General features: G+C 39.8%; 1 protein-coding gene across 2 annotated transcripts in view; it reads left to right on the top strand.

The window, feature by feature from the left end:
• The window catches only part of LOC121961945 (uncharacterized), a 266,687-nt gene that overhangs the window by 187,383 nt on the left and 53,579 nt on the right, over positions 1-25,725 (top strand). For both annotated transcript variants that reach the window (XM_088073625.1, XM_088073624.1), the window contains exon 6: positions 222-329. In XM_088073625.1, coding sequence (XP_087929751.1) covers positions 222-329 — 108 coding nt within the window. The remainder of the gene's footprint in view (positions 1-221; positions 330-25,725) is intronic.

Genomic DNA, 25,725 nt, shown 5'->3' with positions numbered 1-25,725 from the left:
GAGCCAGCCCCAAGTGGCCATCAGAGGAACCGCAGTTCCTGTGATGGCCACTTGGCGTTGGCTTCACATTTCAGGTTGACGCTTGCTTTCAATCATTTTTTCACCACACCATGTTACATGTTTATGTAAATATGCAGACTGACACCGCTGCTTTTGCTTTCTACATCTTTTCCTGATATTCCTTGTATCTCCTTCTCCTGTCCTTCTGTTCTTTATTTCAGGCTCTCCCTGATATATGGATCCATTATGATTACTCGAATCTGACAAACAAATGGAGCTTCGCCGCTGTTGCTCTACAAATCATCGCTCTCGCGTCATGGAGTGACAAGGTGGGTGGAGACAAACACGGCTGGATCTTTGACACATATATGAACATACAGATTTACAGGAGTGTGTTTCCAGGCAGCCACATGTATCTGCATGTGAAAATGTGCGAAAGTGAAATGTCTGTCTGCTTCGGTACCTATCATGTAACTGAGACAGTGATGCTGCAGCGTGCATTTGTCTCTACGCAGATGTAGAAATCCACATCTGGCTCAGGCAGTTTCACACTCCCACGGGTGCACAGTAACAAGACAAAGGAAGAGATGGAGAGAACAGGGTATAAAAAGAGTGGTATAAAAGAAGAGAGGGCAGATGGATGCTTGGTGCATGAGTGTTGATTACTTTTCCATATGTCGTTTTGTCTGATTTTCTCTGACAAGAGGTTGCTGTAAGTGGATTTCAGGATGACGGGTCCTATGAGTGAAGAATAACATCAGAAGGAAAGAGTCTTTGACAAAAGATTATGCACATATAAATGGAGAGAGCCATTTTGAAATATCTGAAGCACTCAGAGAGAGTGAGAGACAATAAATCCAGCGGTTTGACAAAGTGCATTTAAGCCGCTATCTGTGGCATTTTTACATATGGATGGTATGCCAGATGTGGAAAAGACAGTTAGTGGCAGTGAGAAGTTTTTTTGGATGACCAGTAACAAAGAAGCATGACATTTCTTGTTTTTGCCATTTGGTATTGGGGCCATTTGTTTATTTCAAGGGGTGTTTGGTGAATATTGGAGCAGAAATTGTGAATATTTGTTTTTTCTTTTCTAATTAAATTCCTCCTACTCCTTTTTGGATATGAAATACTTACATTTGGTTACTGTATATGTCAAATGGACATTCTGCTGTTGTTTTCCTTGCTCATATTTTATTTTGACCTCCTATTTTATTTGGCATGTTGTGCTAAATGCTGATAGATGCTAATATTTTTTTACTTAAAGCTCTCGTTGCAAAATTGGCATGCCAATTTCTTTTCCCGGCACACATAAATGCCATCATAGCAAGGGCTCAATTCATGTTTGTTTACATTTTGCTCTTAATACTATGGAGGTACAGGTGGATGATGCACGCTGATGATGTTTTGTTCTTGTGTATTGACGTCGATGGACGTACGTCGTAGCCTGCGTTTCAGTAGGTGATGTCATTGCACAGTCTGCATACATCAAACTTGATTTTCGTTTATTAGATCCATGTTGCACAGTGTAGCTTGCACTAAACTTCTAAGATTGCTGAAATCGTATGTAGGAGACGTTACTGTCCATGTCTGCGGTTTGCACTGGAACGGGCCATTTTTCAACATTTTAACATCATTTATCAACATCTGGAAATAATAATTTTTTGACCGTTTTTTTCACATGCTATAGTATGACTTTTTTCAACATTTTAATTGATGACTTGACCATGTCATGCCCATGCCAATGAGGAGGCCATTTCAATAGCTGTTTGTAATGCCTTCTATTTCTGAATTCTTTTTCTTTTCCTTTTTTCTTTTCTATTTCTTAGTCTCCATTGACACCCACTTTATGTTCACAAACTCTCGTACTACAGCTAAACTGTACACTAAAATTTGATTCTGCAGACATTTGAGGCAAGAAATAGGAAATACAGTAACATAAACTCAGTATATATTTGATCAAATGTGATTGGATCTGAGTTTGAGATGGGAAGGGTCTCTATCTTTAGTTTTGTGTTTAAATATAACCTGTTACCTGCTAACTTGCTCCTTAATATTTTTATTTTGAAATAACTGATCAAATAACTAACCTTAACATTAAAGAGATGAACAGAGCACACAGATTATTACCCAACAGATCAGCGATACAGAGCATTTTAGCATATTGTGCAACATGTAAGTGTGCAACTTCTCTTTTTGTTCAGTGCTTTTTTGCAGCAGTGAGGAGCTGTTTATATCAAAAAAGTAAAAACTTTAATAAACCCACTAGCAACCTTAGCAGAAAGCCAAAAAAGATATTATTGCTACTTTAAAATTCTACACGGAGAAACTTTAAAGCTGAAATTCAAATTTTATTTAATACAGTGAGTGTATAAACAGCCTAATTTCATCACTCCAGAAAGGAATATAATCATTTTTATTGCACCCAACACACAAACACAGCCATCTTTCTGTATCTTGAATTCTGTAAAAGTTATGGATTTGAGTTGTTACAAGTGTGTGCAGTAATGAGTTATTTATTTTACAGCATCTGTCCAAAGACGGTTAAAATATAAATACCCCATTGCAGCAGCCCACTACTCATAGCATCAGCAGTGTGGGCACCGCCGCTCTCCGCCTCAGTGGCTGCAGCCAGTAAATGGGCCATCGCTGTGCTTGTGCTCGTTGCGTGCCCAATTTGACAAAAAAGCCCAATCAAACCCCTGCCCCTCTCTTCCAAAGGTCACAAGCACTTTAATGGGGATCCCCTATTCAGCCGGCAGTGGGGAGACGAGGGAAAGTAAATTCCAGCGAGACCGCTTCCTGCCTCTCCCTCTACTGTACGAGCTGTATTCAGAAGCTTCTCAGGAGGATATAACGATCTAGAAATCAAGCTTCACATGAGTCATACCACCAGCCGAACCCCCGTTCTCTTTTTTTTTTTTTCAGCGAATAAAAGTCTTTTGCTTTTCATCTTATCCAACGTTAGGGAGTAAAAAAAGCAGAGTAAAGAAAGTAGAGGATGTGAAAGTAATGCACAGAGGGGGCACAGGAGGTAGATTTTGGGTGTGGCATTGACAAATGAGTTTTGCTCTCTCTCTCTCTCTTTTCTCTGTTTTCCGCAGTGCTGACATGTTATATGTGTGGGTGGGTGTCAGGGTGACGGCCGTGTATATATTTGTGTTTTAGGATGAAAACCGCACCAGGTTCTATTGTATATGTGAAGTGTTTTTTTAGGATAATCCAAGAGGAGAGATGGAAGTTAAATGCACTAAAGTTGACTTAAATCTGAATTTTCAGACAGTTACAGATAACAAAGAACAAAAAGGGATTAAAGGAAAATGACAATAGTTTAAAGACTGAGGTATAAAAGTTTAGATTTGGAAAAGGAAGTAAACGGTTGGTCGGTTAACAGACGATAATGTTTTTGCCCACTTTCCCGTCTCCACCCGGGTGGCCCTGCTTTTATAGCAGCTCCCTTTGAGCAGTAAGGAGGGCAGAAAGGAAGTCACGATGAACTGGAGAAGGGAAAGAATCAAGGGTATAAACAGATTTTGCAAAATAAAGAAAGGTAAAGAAAAACACAAAACGGCACATGGGTACATTTAAAAACATTACATTCAGACGGGAAGCAAACGCTGGACTCCTGCATGAAAGTCCATTGTTTGTGGGACCCATCTGTTGACCCTCCTGCCCTGTCACGCTCCTTATATCTCGTCATTACCGGTAGCTTAAGTGACACTGCCAGTGCATGTTTCATGTGGATGCACATCCATCCATCTGTCCACCGGCATAACATAAAACACCACAATCAGTTCTGTCCAGGCGCGTTCTGAGCGAACGCCATCCAACGGCATTTCATGGGCACGTAACAGGTGCCTTTTGGCATCACACACTGAGCGAGCGGCACTACTTTGTGAGTTCGAAATGAGAACGGGCTGCTTTTGTGTTTTTTGCTGCCTGAAATGCCTGATTTCACAGCAGCTTTTCTAAAATATTGCAATGCAAGTTGCAATACTTTTTGGATTTTTGTTCTATCATATCAGATTGTATCATATCGTATCATATCAAACCGTATCGTGTTGTATGATATCATATATTATCCATAAATGAGTAGCACCTTGAAATACAGCACTAAAGCTCACTGTGTCAATGGATTGCTTGACCAAAAGAAAAGGCCTCTTGTCTTTCGTGCATTTTTTTCTTTAAAGTAACCAGCAAGTTCCTAGTTAATGATGTCAGGCTATCAGAAGCAAATGTACCCGAAACAGACATCCCTGGTTTAGATTTACTCACATACACATGGCCGTAGACGTCAACAGACTGGCTGACTTTCTTTAGATGAGGACGATCTTTACATTTCTGCTACTTTTCACACAGTGTTCTTGCATGCATTGCACAGATCCCACGCTGCGCTGTCACACTGTGTACTGTACACCCTCAAAAACACACTCAGCCCTGCTGTGTGTGCGACTGCATTCAGAGATGTTATATGCAGCCCTTCATGCCGATTGATCCGCTCGCTTCCTGCCTGCAGGCCGCGGTCCAATACAGTGTGTCAGGAAAAAGTCATCAGCAGGAATCTAATTACCACAAAAGCTGCTTTATTTCTGCAGTTTTGTGTTCATTTGTACTTTTTAAGGTTGTTTGTCTCTCGTATTTGTAAAATACATTTGTGGCTCTCTGTCATTAACTCGGGCTAATTGCAGCCCATTAGCTTCACAGGAGACCCTTTTATTTGGGAAAATTAGTCAGGCTGTTTTGTGTTGCTCAGCATCTTAAGTTTTCCTAAAATTCAAAAGCAACATAAATAAGAAAAATTATTGTTTTTCATAGTCACTCCTGATCTCATTAAAGATTGGCTTAACCTGGGGATTGATTGACAAAATGACCTTAAAGAGACACACAAAACAACCACAACAAGAAACAAAACTACTATAAAGAGGCAAAACAACCACAGAGAGACACATACAGTGACCACAAAGAGACACAGAACAACCATGAGGAGAAACAAAATTGCCTAAAAAAAGACACAAAATGTCCTCAGGGAGACACAAAACGACGACAAGGACACAGAAAATGATCACAGAGACACATAATGACCAAAAGAGACAAAATTAGTAAGAGACATAATATTATTTGAGAGAGACATAAAATGACCCAAAAGAGACACAAAATAACCACAAAAAAAAACGAAACAAAATGACCTTAGTATGACAGAAAATATTCTCAGAGACACAAAAATACGACAATGAGACACTGAACCAATACAAGGAGACACAAAACAACCACAAGGAGACACAAAATGACTACAGACACATATAACGATCAAAAAAAGACAAAATTACCTCAGTAAGACACAAAATTTTCTCAGAGGGATACCAAATGAACTCAAAGAGACGTACAATGACCTTAAAGAGACACGAAATGACCACAGAAAGACCCCAAACAACCAAGAGGAGACATAAATTGATGAATTCAACACACTAAACCACCAAAAAACAAATAATGACCTTAGTAAGACACAAAAATACGACAGAGAGTCACAAGACATCCACAAAGACACAAATCGCCTATAGAAATAAAACAACCGAAAAAGACACAAAATCACCACAAAGTTACTACAATAAGACACAAAGTGACCTCAAAGAGACACAAAATAACCTCAGTTAGACACAAAAAGACTACAAAGAGACACGAATCATCCACAAGGAAACAAATAGACCACAGAAAAGACATAAAATCACCACAGAGTTACCTCAATAAGACACAAAACAACTGCAAAGAGACGGAAAACAAAAACAAGGTCGATGTTAGGCTGGACATTGATGTGTGTATTGAGCCGAGAGAAACAGTTTCATTAGCAGGAACAGATCCAGCAGCATGCAGCACAATGACCAATCAGTCAGTCAGCCTTCAGGTTCTGCAATACATTTGTGCATTAAAGCAGTAAAAAATGATGCATTTTCACGCATAGAAAGAGCTTTTGTGCATCTGCGAGCCGAGCATGTGTTCTGTTTGTGTCGCTGTGTGTCTGCACAAGTGTTAAATACACCAACTACATCAGCAGACCATTTTCTGCCTCTGTATCTCCCAGTAAACCTCCCCACCCTCCTGTCAGAAGATTGGACCGCACAAGCCTCACCCACAGCGCTCGCCTGGTGTCACTCGTTTGCTCTTCCTCTCTCTATCTTCTCCCCTCTTTTTTTTCTTCTTGTTTGTTTTGTTTGTGTCTCTCTCCTCTCTTCCTCCTCTTTTCCAATAAGAACAATAGGTTATGGAACGCATTTTCCTGCGGCATTACTCACAGGCACCAGCCGCCACATGCCATTAGGCTCAGCCGAGGGAGAGGGGCGTTAGGCGGCAGGGGCGGCACATAGCATGCCTGCCATCTAGTGGTGATTGGACAGAACTGAATGCACAAAGAGACAGAGAGGAGGGATATTAGTGTTCATGAGCTGGTTTCTAGATGGCAAATCTTCATCCAATTTGTTGAAAGCAGAATAGAATAGATATTGGTGAAGTTGTTTTGGGTGTTTTTTTTTTGCAGTTGAACAGGTATGATTGGATCTGGCCTCGATTCGTGCTTTTTTCATGTCAGGTTCATTCAGAAATACGGCACTATTGCTTATTACCAATTATGAAAGATTTTTTCAGCACTCAGCACAACCAGGTTTGTTGCTTGCAGTATTTGTCTCTTCCACAAACTAAAATTTAAATTTAATTGAATGCAACATGGGAATTTTTGCCGCCATGGATGGATTACTTAACAGGCTGACTCGGCAGTGCCCAGTCAGGTCCAATCCCGCAACCCCCGGCCTTCACCAGATATCACTTAGATTAACACATACCTAGCAAGAGACACAAAACAACAACAAGGAATCATAAAACTCCCTTAAAGAGGCACAAAATGACCAAAACACACATAAAATTACCTACATAACACACAATTGACCTTAAAAATGGCCACAAAGACAAACAAATTGGCCTCAGATTGACACAAAATGAACAAATAAGGCATAATATTACCTCAGTTAGACATAAAATGAAATCAAAGAGACACAAAATTGGATTAGTAAGGCACAACACGACCACAAAGACACAAATACAAAAATGACCTCATAAAGACACAAATTAATGGCAACCACAAGAGCAAAATGACCTCAAAAAGAAAGAAAATGACATGAAAGAGACACAAAAAGACACAAAATAATTACAAAGAGACACAAAACAACAATAAAGAGACATACATCGACCACAAGGAGACACAAACGGCCACAGGGAGACACAAGATTACCCAGAGGAAACAGTTATCTCAGTAAGAGACAAAATAACCCCAGAGACACACAAAATAACCTCAAGGAGATACAAAACCAACACAGAGACACAAATTGACCAAAAACACACAGAAAACCACCAAAAAGTTCCTTAAATCATCCACCACCAAGAGTCACAAAAAGACCACAGGGAGACACCAAATTACCCAAAAGAGACAATTATCTCAATAAGACACAAAATAACCACAGGAATACCCAAAACGACCTCAAGGATACACAAAGCGACCTTTAAAAACAAACAGAAAATACAACAAGGAGACATAGCATACTACAGAGACACAAAACGACCTTTAAAAACAAAATTACCTCAGTAAGACATGAAACGACCTCAAAGAGATGCACAAATAACACAGTCTGTCTTTATTTTTAAAGCGATTTTTATAACAAAGTGCTTCACAAAAATAAAAATGGCAATGGCGTAAGCTTTTAGTGTTAATTGAGGACAATTTTCCTGCCATATATCACAAAATACTATATCTTCAGGGAGCTGACAGCTGCTGATCAATATCATTGATTCAATGATTACTTTGCTGTGAAATGAGATTTCTAAACTCAGCCAATACTGGTATGAAAAAACCTGCCAGCTGGAATTTCAGGACCCTTCCAACTATTTTTTCTCAACTGCATGTCAGGATATACCTCACACACTTTTGTTCACATTTAGTTGATAAATTGATCATACTTTGTATCTTGAGAGCCTCTTGAGACGCACAGTGGGTGGGTTATTTGGAAAAAAACAAAGCTATAAGAAGGAAAGCGTAAAGACTCGATGCAGTCTATATGTTCCTGTTTGTTGATAAAGGTCAAAAAATGTCATTAATTACGTTGCACACCGTTGGGTTAATCTGTACCGCTGTACACTTTTACATTTGACATTTACATTGAGACGATAATGAAAGCTGTGAGTTGAGACTTTGAGACGTGTCGTAAGCTGAAGCATTGGCACATTATGTATGAAGATCTGTCGAGTTATGTACTCAAACTAGAAACTAGACTTGAGAATCATGTCATGAACTGGTTCAAGTGATGAAAGGACTAATTATATCAGCAGTGACTGAGAAGATATGATAAAATGGTACGAATAAAGGACAAATACAAGATGTAAAATGACATAAATTAACTATCCATTCACTGCAGATGAACAGTAGACCCTATATTTTAATCATGTGAGTATTACATTGACATGATTCTGCCTCTTATTGCACAGGAGGATATACGTATTTGTATGCAAAATAAACGCAAATGTTTGTGTCTAGAAAAACAGTTTGGACCTAATGTTTTAATTTGATTTTTAATTTTGATCGTTGAGCAAGCAAGCAAAACTTTATTTATATATCACTTTTAATTCCAGGTGGAGGCACAATGACCAAGTTAGGAGGTACAAATTGTAAGCACAAAACGAAGTTGTTAACTGACCACAAAAGCAAATCAAATCCATTAAAAATAAAAACTCATTAAATAGTAATTAAGATGAAGAGTAAACCAATAAGAGATACAAAGACATGTTAGTCAGAACTGGTAAAAAAAAAAAAAAAAAAGGTTAAAATTAAATAAAAATAAATAATACTAAAAATAGACTTTAAAAAGAGGTTAATACATATTAATTAAAATGATTAAAAGATAAAATAAATACACCAATAGAATATGATAAAATATGAGTTAAACCAAGAAAATAAGAGATTAAGTGTTTTTGAAAGGTAAAAAAGTCAAAGTAAGCAGCGCTGATCAAATATAAACCAAGATTCTGTTACTGAGTTTTAGATTTCTCACCTCAGATGTTTGTTGAATCACATTTTAGCTCACGGTTTAATACGAGAGACGGACAGCCACCATTGTTTCACACATACGAGTTCGAATTACGTCACTCACCTGCGAGAGTGTTTATTGGTCCAGTGCGGCGCAGTGCATTCTGGTAGTTGTAGGATTTCTCCCTCTTAAGCAAATGTGTTCTTTTTTTCTCTGTTTCTCTGGTCATGTAGCATCCATATCAAAATAATTCTCATCTTTCCACTGCACAGACCAAGTTTTATTAAAAGGTCATCTTTCCAGTAGTGAAATACTTCTTTAAGAGGACAAATGTGTAGTTTTGATCAGGGGCCGACAGATTATTGGCGTGGCTGATTATCTGTACCGATATTTTGCATTTTGCTGATTATTTGTATGGGCATTTTATTTGAATTATCTCCGATAAAATTGATTAATGAAAAAGTGAGTGTATTACACTCAACCAACACCAGGGAAGGCAGTCTGCTATACATGCATAGAAAGTGTCAGCATAGGAGGAACTTTTACTTTTACTTACTTTACTTTACTACAAACATTTGCTAAAGGTACGTAAACAAAGTTTAGAGTTGTGTTAGAGTTTGCTATATTCCAAATTCTAAATTTCAACAGAAGTATTTTTGTTTTTATCATAAATGCATATCGGTCCCAAATATCCGTTAATGGTCTCATTAGGTAGTAATAATCAGTATTGGTATCAGCCCTGAAAAACCAATATTGGTCAACTCCTAGTTTTGATTTTGGGGTGAACTATCCATTTAATACAGGTCGTGTAAAATCAAAGATGGCAAAGTTATTAACCCCCCTTTTTAGCTTATTTTTTAACATCAGTAAGAAAATTGCTTTTTGTGTATTTTCAACAATATACCCATAACGTAGATTTTTAAATTCTGTTTCAAGCAATGAAATCAACGCTGTGTGATTCTGGTTTGATTTACATTTTAAAATGTGTTTCTATCTTAAATCAGACACTAGGTGGGAGGTTGAGAACGAGACGAAAAAATGGGGTTTATGTCCAAAAATATAAATGAAATTAGCAACACCGCTTAGTGGGCGTGTAATGGTGAAAGAGATGGTTGTGGACTTCTCAACCTCTCCTCTCGTTAATCTGACGGCGAGAACAATCCACGAGTGAGCGGCAGCAGGCAGACAGCGGGCGAGCTTTCTCTATCTCCCTCTTGTTTGGCTCCCATATCTCTTCCCCTTTTCTATCGCGTTCCTCTGCTCTCCTCCCCTCCCGCTCCTGCAGTCTCCTCTGATAAATCTCTCACCCACTGCTTTTCGCCTCCTCTGTCTCTCCCCATCTTTCTTGCATCTATCGCCGAATCTCCCTCCTTTTGTTTCATCCTCTCCTCTACTTCCCGTTTTACATCCTTCCCCCTTTTCCTCTCTTCCTCGCTCGCGCCTGCAGGACTATTCAGTAGATTAAGTTCAGCGGTGGCGGCAGTGCTGCTGATTCAGCCGTATTCTTTCAAATGACCCAAATCCTCACTCTGGAGAAACCTCATACGCTCGCTGATTGCATTTCTCTCCCTCTGTCTGTCTCTTCTTCTTTTCATGCGCGCAGACATACACAAATACACACTTCTTATTGATCTCAGAGAGTTAGCCTCTTCCTTTTTTTGCACGACCCTCATTCTGTTCTCTAAGCCTTCCTGTGTGTGCGTGTGTGTGTGTGTGTGTGTGTGTGTGTTTGCTCTGTCTCCGTTATATCAATATCGGTAGCAAACCTGCAGGCTTATTTCAGGACTGTTTTTCTTCACCGTCTCCAATCTTCTTTGTTTCTCCTGATCACAGTCGAGCCGGGTCGGCATGTTCGTGGAGATAAGGCCGTATTTTTTTCCCTCTTCAGCCGCCATGTCAGAGCTGCCTGATAGAGAGCGTCTTCACAGTCGTGTCTACAAATGAGTGCTGAAGACCGCGTGTTGAATCGTCTCTCCCAAATTGACGCCCTGACTACATACATTTGCACTTTCTTTGATACGCCCCATATTTTGCTTTTGTTCTGTCAGGAACATGGCACTTTTATTGGCAAGGCTTGAAAGGAAACAACAAACTAAATCAAAATTTGCATATGTTATTCCCATGATGTTCGACAGCTCGATGTAGGAACAACTAACTTTGACAAAAAGTTAGTAACAGAAGAAAAGGTGTCATCGGCATATTCCAACTCTGCTTCGCCAATAAATGGGATTGTCTGGGTCTCTTTCTGACAAGTTTTATTGTGAAGATGTAGGGACGTTACTGTTATACTGGATTCACGCGGATCCTTAAAAATTTTTAAAAGTCATTGAATTAACTAATGTAAAATAAGGTATTAAAATGGCTACAATTAAAATTTCAAGAAACTCAAAATGGCCAAGAAAACTGATGCCAAGTGCCAGATATTTTCTACTTTGGTTGGTAACCAAAAATGATACTTTTATGATGATATGATGTAGATAGTCTAATATTTTCACTTAACAGACAACATTTCATATTTATTTATGTACTTCTTCAACCTCATGTATCTCATTCTTGTGAATACATTATTTTAAGAAAACCTTGAGGGATACTTTTCAAATTTGGCACAAATGTTCGGTTGAACTTGGATGATGAGCTGATTAGAAACATACATCTGTAGATGGCCTGGAGGTAGTTTCCTCAAATTTGGCACAAACATCAACTTGGACTCAATAATAAACTGGAATCTGGTAGTCGAAGTACAAAAAACAAAATCGCAGTGACCTCATAAAATCAGGTTTTTGGCCATAACTTGAGAATTCTTGCACTCAGTTTTCACACAATTGTCTTAATAGGATATTATGATGACTTCTTATACTTGAGGTGAAAAGTCAACAGTGATAATGTTTTGCAAAAACACTTTTCTGCTCATTACTCAACATCATAACTCAGAAACAGAAGGAGAGATATTTGGTCAGTGCTGATTGTAGAGATTTTCTGAGCTGCTAGAGGAAGATGTGTGTGAAGCATCCATCTTTTCACAGCAGTGATGTAAATTGTAAGTGCAACTTGACTGGTGTGTGGAGACATACAAACGTGTTGTGGTATTTCTAGTTTATTATTCAGTCTTTCTGTTAAACTTGGTGCTGACTCATTTTTCACAGTGATCGATCGCTGCTTGGGTGGAAACGGGGTATTTTGTGACATCAGGTCATTGCATCGCTCTGGAAAAGAGGTTAAATTTTCAAAAACAAATCAAAACAAACAAAAAAAAGCAAATGTTTGTGGGCCTTAGTGGGGTTTTTTATTGAGAGAGAAATGGGTTATTGGCATCATACACACACGGTGCAGTGTAGTGCTGCTGTGTCTTGAGCTTAGCATTGTCTTGTGAACATCCAATGTCCTCATATCAAAGTGATAATTTGTGCAGGAGTTCACTTCATACCGGAGCACTTCACACTTCCAAATTCCCATGAGGACATGAACAAGGTTACACATTCAATAACAACCGGACGTCGTAGCATTGACCCTCAGAAAGAGCCACTTGTCTTTGCCTTTAACAAGACACCAAATCACCACCTGCTCACTCATTCTCAGCCACTTTAAGACGTAATGTAAATTCTTCTCTAAGTATGTTCGACTCTGCCCGCCCAGCGTGGCGCTCACTCCCAGGTCCGCTTGATGTAAGGCACACTTGGATGCTCCCAGCGGGGTTATCCAGCTGAAAACAATAGTTTGACCACACGCGCGGGCACATTTGCAACGACATGCTGTAAAGAAAAACAAGCAGTGTATGCTCAGATGCACATGCCGATACACAAGCACACGGGTGTCCCAGCTCTGGCTTGATTCGGGGTCTTTTATTGGCATTTTGATTGGCCAGAGGGGTTTCTTTGTGCATGCTCTGTGGGGAAGAACAAGCAGCCCGTAATATGGCACTACCCCATAATGGACACTTTTTTTTTTTTTTAAATTCTGCCTCAAGTTTAAGATCCTCAACTTCCCCTACAGGCCTTTTCAGCTTCTTTTTTGTGTGTCGGCTTGGAGCAAATCAGTTCTTCCTCGCCACATAAATGTCGTTTTTTCACCCGTGTGATATACTATCTGGGATATTACCGAGTGTGTAGGTGTTAAAATGGAGAAGGGTATAAAAAGAGACAATGAAAAAGGCAGACGAGACAGACGAAGAGTGTGTGTGTGCGTGTGTGTGTGTGTGTATGTGTGAAAGAGTTTAAAAGGGGGCGCGGGAAACCGGGGTGAAAAATATGAAGGCTCCGGCTGTCCCGAATTCAATCAAGCAAACATCGAGGAACATTCGGAGCCTTTTTGATCAATTAATCTAGCAGATGGCACGAGCGCAATCAGGAGAGATAATGCTGAGTGAGTGAGCAGGAGAGAGGAAAGAAGCAGGTGGAAGGTGTGAAAGTTCCCCCTTTTATGTAAAAGCCGAATTCGTTACTTTGAAACGCAGCAAACTGATAAGACGGCGAGAAAAGTGAAAGACAGACAGATGAGCTAAGCGCAGTGTGTGTTTTCGTGCAAACGTCTTGTTCTCGCAGCGCTTGTATTTTACACGTGTTTGCGAGCCTTTCATGAGCGGCAGACTGCTAAAGGAGAGGCAGCTGAGGAGCTTAGCTGGTGGCCACAGATAGAGAGCGAACATCCAGCGATAATCAAAGGAGGACAAAGCTAAATTGCGTCTCGCTTGCCGAGGCTACGTGCTGTGTGTTATGTAGATTTCAGATGTGGAAGTGGTTTGAATATGGCTGCTTTATATAAGCATTCGAGTGGGCTGAAGAGGCCCTCGAAACACAGAAAGAGACAGAGAGGGAGTGGCAGAGACAGAGCGGCTCACCTGAGATGTGGCAGCGAGGCAGGAGTCATAATATATATTGTCGGGGACATATTCAGGGGTGTAGTGCTGTCAAGGTTCATCAAAACAACGCCTCTCCACTTTTTTTTATCTAAGTGAAGAACCAGAAGAGTGATACTCAATTTCTGCCCCACAGGCCAAATCCGGCCCCCGGTGGCCTTCCCAACCGCTTTCTAATTCACAATACAAATAAAGTGATTCAAACTAGGAATTGTTTTGTATTGTTAGTTTACATAAGGCGCCAGAGTGCAGCGCACAGCGTCAAATTAAAGGTCGACTGACGTCATCCAGACGTAAATCCAGGAAACATCCTTAAATCCCAGACAATTTCCGAAAATCCTGGAAACATCTTTAAAATCTTATAAACCTATTTGTTATATATTAGTATATGAGTATATGGTGTATATATATATATGTATATATATATATATATATATATACACACATATAATTCTGATTGACACAAAATAATAACAGTTACAAAGTATCCATTATTTATAAAAAATTTAACCTCGACATTATTCACCTCAGAATATTATGTCGTTCATCACTCTTTATTAAATATGGTGTGCACCCAGAAGAGATGACATAACCACAGAACCTTTTTTCACATCACATATTTACTTATGATGAGCTCAGTGCGGACGTTTAGTAATATAAGCACCAGGATTCACCCTAAATAATTCTGTCTCTGATTTGCGGTGATCCTGGTGTTATGGCCATATCTGAGACTTGTTGTGTTGGAGGTGTGATGAGGAAAAGGTCTGAGGAAGGAATGATTTCAGTTTGAGACCAGTGACTGCCATTAATTTCTTCCAGCCCTTGTGTGCTAAAGGTAAGTATTAAAGATAAGTGGCTTAGCCTGATTACCGTTTAATAACTAAGAGGTGTCATAATTAAATTTCCATCAATCACGCTACTCCGCCTCTAACAAATGTCTGAATCATCTGAATCATTATGCAAATTAATAAGTAATATTCTCAGAATAAATTGGTCTATTAACCAGTGGTACATGCTCTATCTGCTGCGGCTCAGTGTGTGTGTCTGCACGCGGGTTTAAAACACGCCCATGTGTGTTAATGTGTGTCGTGTACGTTTTTTTTTGTCTTCAGAAACAGGCCGCCGCACTTCAGGCTCGTTGCGACAGTGAGCTGTGACTGTCAAACAAGAGGAAAAAATAAATAAATAACAGTGAGGAACATTGTCCTCTGCAACCTTTTCATTACGAAAAAAAAAAGCAAAGAAGAAAAAACTCAACTGAGCAAAAACACCTACAGTCATTACAGCTGGAAAGTTAGAAGACAGTTATTAGAGCTGAGAAACTTTTGACGCTCACTGAGGCTTCAGGAGCATGAAGGAAGGAAGAGTAGAGAGAGAAAATAGGGCACAAAAATATCAATATGAGATATGAACGATGGTGGGTGCTCCCTCCCTTTAAAATGCTGGTGGCGGGAGCCACTCAATATTCATCGATTAGAGACGCTGCGTCGGCGGGAGAGAGAGCTGACGCGTAGTGAGAATGCTCCTCATCGAGTTCCTCTTGTTTTTCTAACCCCCCGAATTAGTTCTTTTGTCTACAAGGCAATTTACTTCGGAGATAAAACAGCCTGTGGTTAATCCAGATCCCGGCTGCGCCTTTTGCCTTTGTTTTTTGTTTTGATTTCGCCTCTGCTTATGTGCGGGGTGTAAATTAAGGTAAACTCGCAGTCAGCCTGACCCTGATTGGTTCCAGTCTTCAGCTGAGGTAAAAAAGTAAGTGTTGAAAGACGAAGCAGAGAGGTGGATGTTTGAGCTGCTTCCTACACCTTTAATAATTTTGCCTCTACGCCTGCTGCGACAGGTGAAGGTGCCGCCTCACAGGGACGTTATTACCAATTTATAGAAGTATTTTACCAATTTTAAGAGGGGCCGCACATAAAACTAGTCCGTCTGTGCAGCAAATATTTATTTATTTATTTTTTTTTTTAGAGATTATTTTTGGGACGTTTTTGCCTTTATTCTGACAGGACAGCTAAAGAGTCGAACCCATGGCCGCTGTGACAAGGGGGTATCCTCTATACATTGGGTGCCCGCCGTACCAACTGAGCCACTGGGCACCCCAAGACTCAAATACCTTTGAAATCGACCAGAGAAAACAGAGAAAAAGTGCTTTTGCTCAAGAAGTAGAAAACCTACAACTACCAGAATGCACTGCACCAATAAATGCTCCCACCGATGGGTAACGCAATGTGAACTGGTCCGTGTGGAGCAATGTCAGCCGACAGTCTGGTATTACAGCCAAAGTGTGAACTAAAACATGTTTCTGAAAACATTTGAGGAGAAAAATATGCGACTCAGTAAAAGTATTTTGATTAATATTTGATCAGATACAGATTTCCCCGTTGTGGGACTAATAAAAGACATTAAGGGATTATCTTATTTGAACTTTTTTAAATTGTTTGGGAGTTAGTGCAACACCTTTTCCCTGTGAAACGCCGGCAGTGTTTTTGGACTATAAAAGTTAACCTGACTTTCCATTGCAATGAGTGTGAGTGAATTATCCCTTTAAATATCATGCAGAAGGCCCGAATTTGATTTTGAAAGTTAACATAGTTTATGCAAACATGCACCAAGCTTTTTACATTTGTCTATTCAGTGTAAGAATCGTGTGTGAGAAATATGCTAATCCTGAGCACCGCTGCAGTCTTTTACCTCTTATATGTCAAGGAGTCCTTTGACAAAATCTATTTAAAACAGAGTCTCACTGTTGTGTACTTTAGCTTGTTTAAGAGGAGGAGCAGACTCCTTCCGAAACATAAATTACTTTGACAAATCACAGTTGAGCCAAGCAGGTATTTATCTGCCGTAGTGCAGCTAAACATGCCGGTTGTGATATGGATACCACATCAGGACTTCAAAATGTAAGCAAACCAGAGATAAAATGGCAGCGTCTCAAAGATGCGGCGGCAGCTTTGAGCGCTGAACTGAAAGTAATTATGCAGTAAAACGGTTGAAAATGTCACATATCTCCCTGTTTACATTCTTTCGGGGAGTTGTTGTGAAAGAGCTGTCGCACACGAGGACGGAAAAAAGCAGCTGTCTTGAAGCACAATGGGGAGAAGCAGACCTTTATGCAGCAGAATAAGTCGTGCTGAGAGCTTTCTGTTCCGGTGACAAGAAGGTCTTACCGAGCATTTACTCTGCCGAAGTCAACTTTTCCCATTGTTTTCCTAATTCTCCCCTACAACATCTGACACTGTTTTTCAGCCACAGAGCAGCAGTTTCCCCTTTAAAACCACACAAACACAGTCTACGTTAGTCCCGTGTCGTGGTGTCTGAGTGTGCAGAAAGTTTGCCTTATGCCTCACTTTTGTTTGATATTTATGAATGTTCAGGACATAAACGTGTAAACCTGCAATTTTTGTTTCTGATTGTGATTATATAGCATTGCACTTTCAGAGAACTATTGTAATTTTCCTTATTTTCTATCATATTTGCAGTTTTACATTGTCGGATGTTCATATTAAATGTTTTTTTAAAAAAATGAGGCAAATGTACATAAAAATTATCCCTGTGAGCAAAAACCGTAGACTTCAGACTACTCTAATACTCTTCTAAACGTTTTTCTACTTTTGCAACAAGCTGACAGTTGTGGTCGATTTCTTCATACGGTCATCTGCTCCGGGCACGCTACTGCAAGTGTTTATATACACTGCTGCATGCAATGTCGTTAATTTCTCCCCAACATCAGAACATGTTTGATTGTGAAGATTTTTGTTCAGAAGCTTTTAGGGTGATTTTTTGCATTAGAAAGTGATTCTGTACTTTGTATTTTGGGGGCTGCGACGACACTGCTACATGCAGCTCCATGCAAACGTCAGAAAAACTTGTAATATTGGTTGTAAATGTTGTTAATTTCTCCCTGAGTTTGGATAATATTCCTGTTGGAACATTTTGGATTGTGAATATTTTGGTATAGAAGCGTTTGTTGGTGATTTTATTCTGGTAGAAAGCTATTTTCCTTTACAGTCATTCCTTAGTAGCAAGTACTACACTACTACGTGTAGCTACATGCTAATATCTTGTTGGTTGGCGTTGTTGTTAATTTTCTCCTAATTTTGGAACATATTTCTGCTTGAACATGTCTGTCTGTGTTAAAATGCATTTATTGGCGATTTTTAACAGGTGAAAATGCCACTTAGTTAAAGTCATGTGTCAAGTGTTTCAGACAGAGGGTGAATACAGGTGTTACAGCGAACAGTTTTAGGGGGAAAAGTGTTCAAAACACAAGTATGAACCTGAAATAAGCATAAGAGTTCCTCTTTAGAAGAGTTTTAGTTGACACCTTTATCCTCAGACTGAACAATCAGTCAATGTTCTCATTTTCTCTAACTTTATCAAACAGCCGTGGCCATCAAAGAGCAGCAGGATCAATGCTTTTGTCTCCAAATTAAGAGAGAAGGGCTGTGTGCAAATTACGCACGTGGCACAGCAGCCGTAACTTCATTAATTATTTAACTCTTCTGATGTGATATTGTGATTTCACCGCAGCCTCATTAGCTAAAATGCTTAGGTAAGCTGTTGCACACAGGTTCCAAGTTAATACAGTGAAATCGTTGGGAACAAAGCGTCCCTGCACAGGAGGAGTCCAGCACCATCAAAGCTGTCGGTACGGTTTTATTTTCAGCTAAATTCCAAATATTGTTTCCTCTGGAGAATCACATGTTGTTTTTTTTTGTTTTTGTTTTTGGGTTTTTGCAGGTAGATTGTTCAAGTGAGTTTGCTGCTTAAATGCAATATTTGCAGAAGTGGCATTACTGCAAGCAATGAGCTAAACTAATCTGTTAAATAAATGAAATAGCAATAAAAACACAGTTTACTGTACCAACCCTATAAATTACCATATATACTGTAGTTGCCTCAGTACGGACAAACTGGAATTTTTGTGTTTAGTGAACCACAAATCAAACCACAAAGCAAAAAACTAAATCATCGTCTTCTTCACAGTTTCATACTTTTCCCCTCAAATTCATTTAAAGGGTCACTTCAGCCAAATTACAAATAAATAAATAAATAAATGAATAAGAATAAATCTTACCTCTCCCAGGTGGGATCTGGCCATTTAGATAGTTCGATTTAATTTTAGATATCCGTCTCTTAAATTTCTCCAACATAAATGAGGTGAATAGATTTTAGTTTGTGGTAGAGAATTTTAAAATGATGTTACTGTATCTCTCGGCATTATCTCCATCCAGAAACACTGCCATTGTTACTCTCAGAACATAATGTCTGCAAGTTTCCACTGAAACTAGTTTTTACAGACAAAATAGAAAAACTGTCAAATCTTAATGTAACCTCTGCTGGTAACTATAGCAACATTACTTCTGTTTCTATTAATGAAATCGACTTGGGTTAATCTGACAGTTTCACAGCTTACTCTCTTTTGACTTTGGAGAGCAGCAACCATGTCTCCTTCCAACTGCATTTATCATTTCTCATTATTAACATTACATGATTTTGATTTTTTGTGTCTTAGTGACTAATGGTGTCATTATTTATCTTAGTACGTCAGATATGTCTCAGATTTTAGGACATTTCTAGGATTTCAGGACAACTCTAGGATTTTTGGACATCTCAGAATTTTGTGAAATTCCTCAGATTTTTTGGCATTTATAGGATTTTATGACGTTTCTAGGATTTTAGGACATTTCCAGGGTTTTAGGACACTTCTGGGATTTTTGGACATTCCTTGGATTTTGGGACATTTCCAGGATTCCAGGACCATTGATAGGATTTTAGGATGTTTGTCAGATCTTTGGACTTTCCTAGGATTTTAGGACGTTTCAAAGACTTAAGGATGTTTCTAAGATTTTAGGCCATTTCTAGGATTTCAGGACAACTCTGGGATTTTTGGACATTTCAGGATTTTGTGAAATTTCTCTTATTTTTTGACATTTCTAGGATTTTAGGATATTTCCAGTATTTCAGGACATTATTAAGATTTAGGACATTAGGGACTCGGCTAGGACATCAGGGGGAGATCCTTCACTGGCACTTTTTGATAAACAAGCTAAACAAGTTGAGCATCACGAGGTTAAAGGTTAAAACCACACAATAAAGACAAACATGTCATGACAGAGAGATGGGACTTGACAGTACCTGAAACATCTGTATTCACTGCCAGAACAATGTGTCAGGCCTAAAGAAAGATAAGCACACAGAGCCACGTGCACACTCACACAGACACATACTGTAAAGTGGAGGTGCAGTAACCAGGAGGCAGCCCTCACTGGGCTCCCAGCAGTCGGTTTCTGTATTAATGCTGTCTGAGCTGAGGCAGGAGAAGAAACTGTAAAACTCCCCTGCCAGGAAGTGAAAATAGATAAATTGTGAGTCTGGATTTTAAGGCTTCCGCAGAATTTGCCTCCCTAATCACACGAGGGAGAGTCGATTCCAGAGATGGAGAGCTCGGCTGGAAAACACTCAGCTGCCTGCTGATTTCCTCTCATGTCAGTCAGGTAGCCAGCCGGCTGCAATCTGAGGGCACACGAGGATACAGCAGGAACAATGAGGTCAGATAATATGTTGGCGTAAGCTCCTGTAATGACGTCCGTGTGAACAGACGCACTTTAAAGTCATGTGTCTTCAGCCTCGGCTATATTTAACAATGGGTGAATTTTTGCAACAGTGTGTTGAATTTTTAATGCGGTAGTGAAATGGGAGCATGAGCTACTGTAAGTGTGGTGTAAGAGTTTTAACTGGGACAGTCAGACTGAATTTGAATATATTCAGCACACATATGTTGTGTTTTCTGTTTATTAAATTGGTGGTTTTGACTGGAATTTGAATGGTATTGAAACAACTACTGCAATTTTCACTGCCAAAAAAAAGGAAAATGACAGGAAATGTTTTTGGGGTTTTTTTTTCAAACCTGGCTTTTCTTAATTGTTTCTACTCTGACCTGTCTTCTGGTCATGACATTTACCTCCGTCTTTCTTCTTCTTTGAATCAGCCAAATCTCCCGTGGTGAGTCGCACACATAAACACGTCATCAAAACGTCACATTTGTGCCGCCCATGGTCATGTCTTTCCTGCTCTACGTTTTACACAGACCTTGTTTCGGGGCTCTCATACCTCCGTTACCGGCTCAGAGGCGAAATCATTCTTATTCCCACCTTTTGGTAAATTTAGATGGTGATTGGAGCTGCAAGACTAAACTAAAACAGTGATGTTGCAGGCCAAAAACCAAGCTGAAGGACCTTAAATGCATATTTTTACGGCAGTCAGCATTTCCAAAGAAGACCGAGGCTGAAAAATGTTCCTTTAATATGTAAAAAAGTATTTATTTGTATCTGAAATGTGTTCTCTGCAGCTGTCTGTTTTTCCACGGGCTAGCTTCCCTAGACAGCAAGAATGTTTTTACAAGGTGTTTCTTACATCTCTGTTCTCCGTTAAATAAACAAAATATTCTTAAAGCACAAATTTCTCTCTGGGTCCATCTCACCTCCAAATTTATTATATTTTCCCTTCATTCTTTTTGTCTCCTCTTTTGTGAGATCCTGTATTCTCTCCTCAGACGGCTAAAAAGTGCATCCTGGCGACTAATTTCCACCGTGCTTATTTACACCACGCCTTGTTTCCCTGCTCTCTGACAGCAGCTGTTCAGAGGAAACATCGACATGTCAACCACCCCACCATTTCGCCCTACGTCTCTGTGCCGTAATTATATGTATCAGTTTCTGGGCAGAGAAATAACTGCACAGCGCTCCCCGCTTCCTCAGAAAATTGTGACAGAGCTCCCTCCTTTCAGAGTGGAGAGTCTACTGGAAGTCAGCGTACAGTAGTCTGCTGATTTATGTGTGGAGAGGAGATGTGCTGTGTCAGTGACAGGACTCAGACGTGTCAGCAGGGACACAAGTGGACTGCAGCGAGGCGTGGGTGTGATTGTGTGTGAATTCATACGTTGTGTGTGTCGAGAGGGTCAGTAAAGAAAGTAAACTTTTGGATCCACTGTGTTGCTTTTTGTGGCTTTCAGTTGACTCATCGGTGCGACTTATTTGCATTTTCAGGGTAGGGTATGTTTTCACACCTAAAAGTGTGAACCACGGTTGTACTCGTATTTCATTGTTTACATTTGATCTGGTTAGTTTTGGTTTCACATTGAAATTGTGCCAGCGCACCAAAGAACTATCCATTACTAACTCGTTCTCAATCTTTCTCATTACATAGTCATCAAATATCCTGGCTGAGGATAATAATAATATTATCCTGCTGGAGCTTTACAATAAACGGTGCAATATCTTTTTATGTACCGCTGCTGCAAGTATAGCTTATATGTATGAGTCGTGGGGTCGATCGTTTTAATCGTTTTCTATTAATTTCCATTATAACACTTTGAGGAGTTGCACTTAAATGTTGTTGTACAGCTGCTCAATGACAGTAAAGACATTATATTCTATTCTACTCTTTTCTTTATTGCTGCTTTAGTAGTGTTTTCGGTGGAAGAAAAGCGGCTGTATGATACGCCGGTGGACGGCATCAGCTGAGAATGCAACCGGACAAAACTGTTTACGTTGTTATTATACGCCAGCAGGCAGCTGACAGGCACCTGCCGTGGCAGTGTGGTACGTGGACGGTCCATGTCAGTTGAGAATGTGGCTGGAAGGAACATCTAGTGTCTGCATGATACGCCGCTGGATGGCGGCAGGTTGAAACATTGCCAGTATCAAAAGAATATAAGGAGTATGAAGGTCCCTGTGGGGCGGTAGATGGATCCAACAAACCCCAAACTTTCATGCGGGAGTCTGGTGTTTGCCTCTGATGTGAATGTGATGTTTTTTTCCTCCATCTTACCAATTAACGACGTAAAGTATCAGCAGATGCAGAAGGATGCCTAGAGCATAATGTGTAGACGCTGAAGTCCTCTGCAAAGCGGCAATATGTGACGACTTGTGATGAGAACGTGTTTGAAAAACTGATGTTTATCAAGTCATACTGATCTGAGTTTATTGTGTTAGCATGCAAATTGCACCAAACACAAAGTGATTCATTTGTTTTGCATGTATTTGGTCATAAACCAGTGTGTTGGTCAATTTAACATTTTGACTTGGTGGTGATAGATGAAAAGTCTCGAGATCATCAAAGTTTTGTGAATGTCTGTTTCGTGTTAATGTGGCTAAAAAGACAGATGTTCTGACAGAGTTAATTGACAGTTTTAATAAGTTTAGGTTGAATATTTCCTTGTGAAGACTTCTGTTTGATACTGCGGGTTTTTAAATGATTGAAAGCAGCAGTCAGGAAATGCAGAAACACTTCCTACTCATCCCACTCTGCATACTGTACATCCTGACAGGAGCACTTTTCAGCTCCTCTCTGCAGTCAGCGAGCCTAAAATAACATCTGGTCCAATGTGCAGTCTCTGATATGAAAACAATCAATTTGGCCACAATGAAATAAAAATAAAAGGGACGTTTGAACAAAAGCAAATTTACTGTGATAGATTATCCAGCTCGGGAAATTTAAAAGCCGCGGTGGCAGCAGCATGAAACAGCGTCTTCTGAAGGGAAGAAAACAAGGCCTGATTTCTCCGACTCTGCCGACTGCATGAAGACAAAGTGGAAACCGCGACAACTTGCAGAAGCATCAATATTATCCTTGTTATCCTTTAGTGGCGTTGCGAGTGATTGACACAGCCAGACAGCGGAGCGACCTTCAGTTTGACAGACCAGATTGTGAAGCCGTTCTAGTTTGTCTGACTCGTACCGTATGTGGCACCACCTGAATATATCACACATTGTCATCACCTTCACCTGCCACCGCCGTGCGTGAAAAAACACACACGTAGACAGTACATACAGCACACGTGCGCGCACACAAACCGAGCTCATTTCATGGCAGAGCAGAGGCCCATCTGTGTGGCACAGCCGGCCGCCGCTGAGGTGAACAGCAGCAGGATGGATGGCGGTGTAAGGGGCTGTAACGGTCGCATTGTGCTCCATCGAAGGAGGAATTGATTATGTTCACTTGGATGGTTGCACGGCTCCTCGGTGGAGCGGTGGTAGACGTCTGATGGAGCCGGGTGATAGGGATGAGCAGGCACTGAAGAGGTTTGAGCAGAGAGGGTGCAGGGGGTGCTGGAGGGACAGATGGGTGCAGATTGATAGATATGAGAGATGAAGTCTACCTTATGTCTTTCTTATGTCTTTCCGTGTACTTTGGGGTGTTTGCTGAACCCTTTGGAACCTGGATCAACACCGGTTTTGTTGTGCTGTGTTCGGACACCTTTCACAAGCATTTAAACCAGTGGGACCTGAGAAAATTAGTTTGATTTCTTTTGAAAACATGGGGAAAAGGCCATGAGAAACTTGGCAAGAAATATAAAACTGGGGGAAAAAAGACTTGAAAATTAGCTGTTCTTAGATATTATCCCCCAAAAAAGTGAAAAATGTCCAAAAATATACTTATAATTGTTATGATTATAATTATATAATATAAATAAAGGAGAAATGTACAAAAATATTCTTTTAATTATATTTTTAAAATTATGTTACTGAAAAAAAGATCTGAAGGTCATAAGGACTTTTTTTTTCTTTTTTCTTTTTTTTTTTGCTAGCTAATTTTTGGGCTATTTCTTGTTAAGTTGCTTGTTGCCATGTTTTTTTTAAGAAATCAACCCAATTTGCTCAGGTCTCAAAGGGTTAATGAATTTGTATAACTTTGTTTTTTTCAATTCAACATCAACAAGGTTTGTTTCCTTTATTAACCCTTTGAAACTTTTCAGTTTGATTTCTTTCACAAACATGGGGAAAAGGCAATGAGCAACTTATCACAAAAATAACAAGACAGTGAGTTTGTAAAAATTACCTTAAATTACCTCATTTTCTTCTTTTTGGTCATTGCCTTTTTTCCCCATGTTTTTGAAAGAAATCAAACTAATTTGTTCATGTTTCAAAGGGTTGAATAGCTTATAAAGGCGTCTGAACGCAGCACAAGGAATTAGATGTTGAACCAGGTTTTAAAGGGTTAAGGCCTGGCCACACAGCTCATTCATGAAACCCAGTAACCCGAAAAAATGTCGGCGTCGTGTGTTTCTGCAAACCACGGATTTGTAACATTTGTTGGTTTAATTCAGCCGTCTTGTACCACAAGTTTCAGTCCTAACGTGGCGATCAAACATTTCTTAAGTTGAATCTTCTATTTGTTCGATTATTTTCAGTATGCTCCTTTCCTTGTCTAATATTCAGTGTGTTCTCCAGTCACTCTATTTTATCCTTCGCTAGTGCATCGACCCATTTTCCCGACAGGGATCATTAAAGTTTCATCTAATCTTAATAAATTGTTAGACTCCTAATAGAAAGATGAGGATTATGGATGGAAAAATGGAGCAACTACTCACAAGCCGTCTGCAGAGAATCCTTGAACTGAAGTCAAGCACCTCCCCTGTCTACAGGCTGCGCTCAGTGAATGGAGAATGGATTTCCATCTCTGACTTTATCCTTTTTACTGTCTGCTTTTGTGCCGTTTGATTGAAGGTAGCATAGTTTCGGGGGCTGAAAGAAAGAGGCAGCTGCCGCTGTGTCACACAGACTTCTCTACTCCCTGTGCGTTCGTTGAGTGAAAGAAGAGTTTTAATAAACATACTGGGAGAAATGAAGACGGCGCAGCTCTCATTTTTTCTCCCTTTTTCATTAGTGCTTTTATCCGTTTCTCTGCTGCTCCTCTAACCTCAGCGAGCACGAGTGTTTCTTCTTAAAGAAAGAATAAAATTGCTTACAAATGACACAAACTCCAAACATGTAAACATCACTTTTGTCTGTCTGACAGAAAGAGGGATGA

The sequence above is a fragment of the Plectropomus leopardus genome, chromosome 23, assembly GCF_026936395.1.
Source record: "Plectropomus leopardus strain MGB_pleo_1.0 chromosome 23, ASM2693639v1, whole genome shotgun sequence".
Taxonomy (NCBI): Eukaryota; Metazoa; Chordata; class Actinopteri; order Perciformes; family Serranidae; genus Plectropomus; species Plectropomus leopardus.
This window is presented reverse-complemented; position numbering and strand designations above follow the sequence as displayed.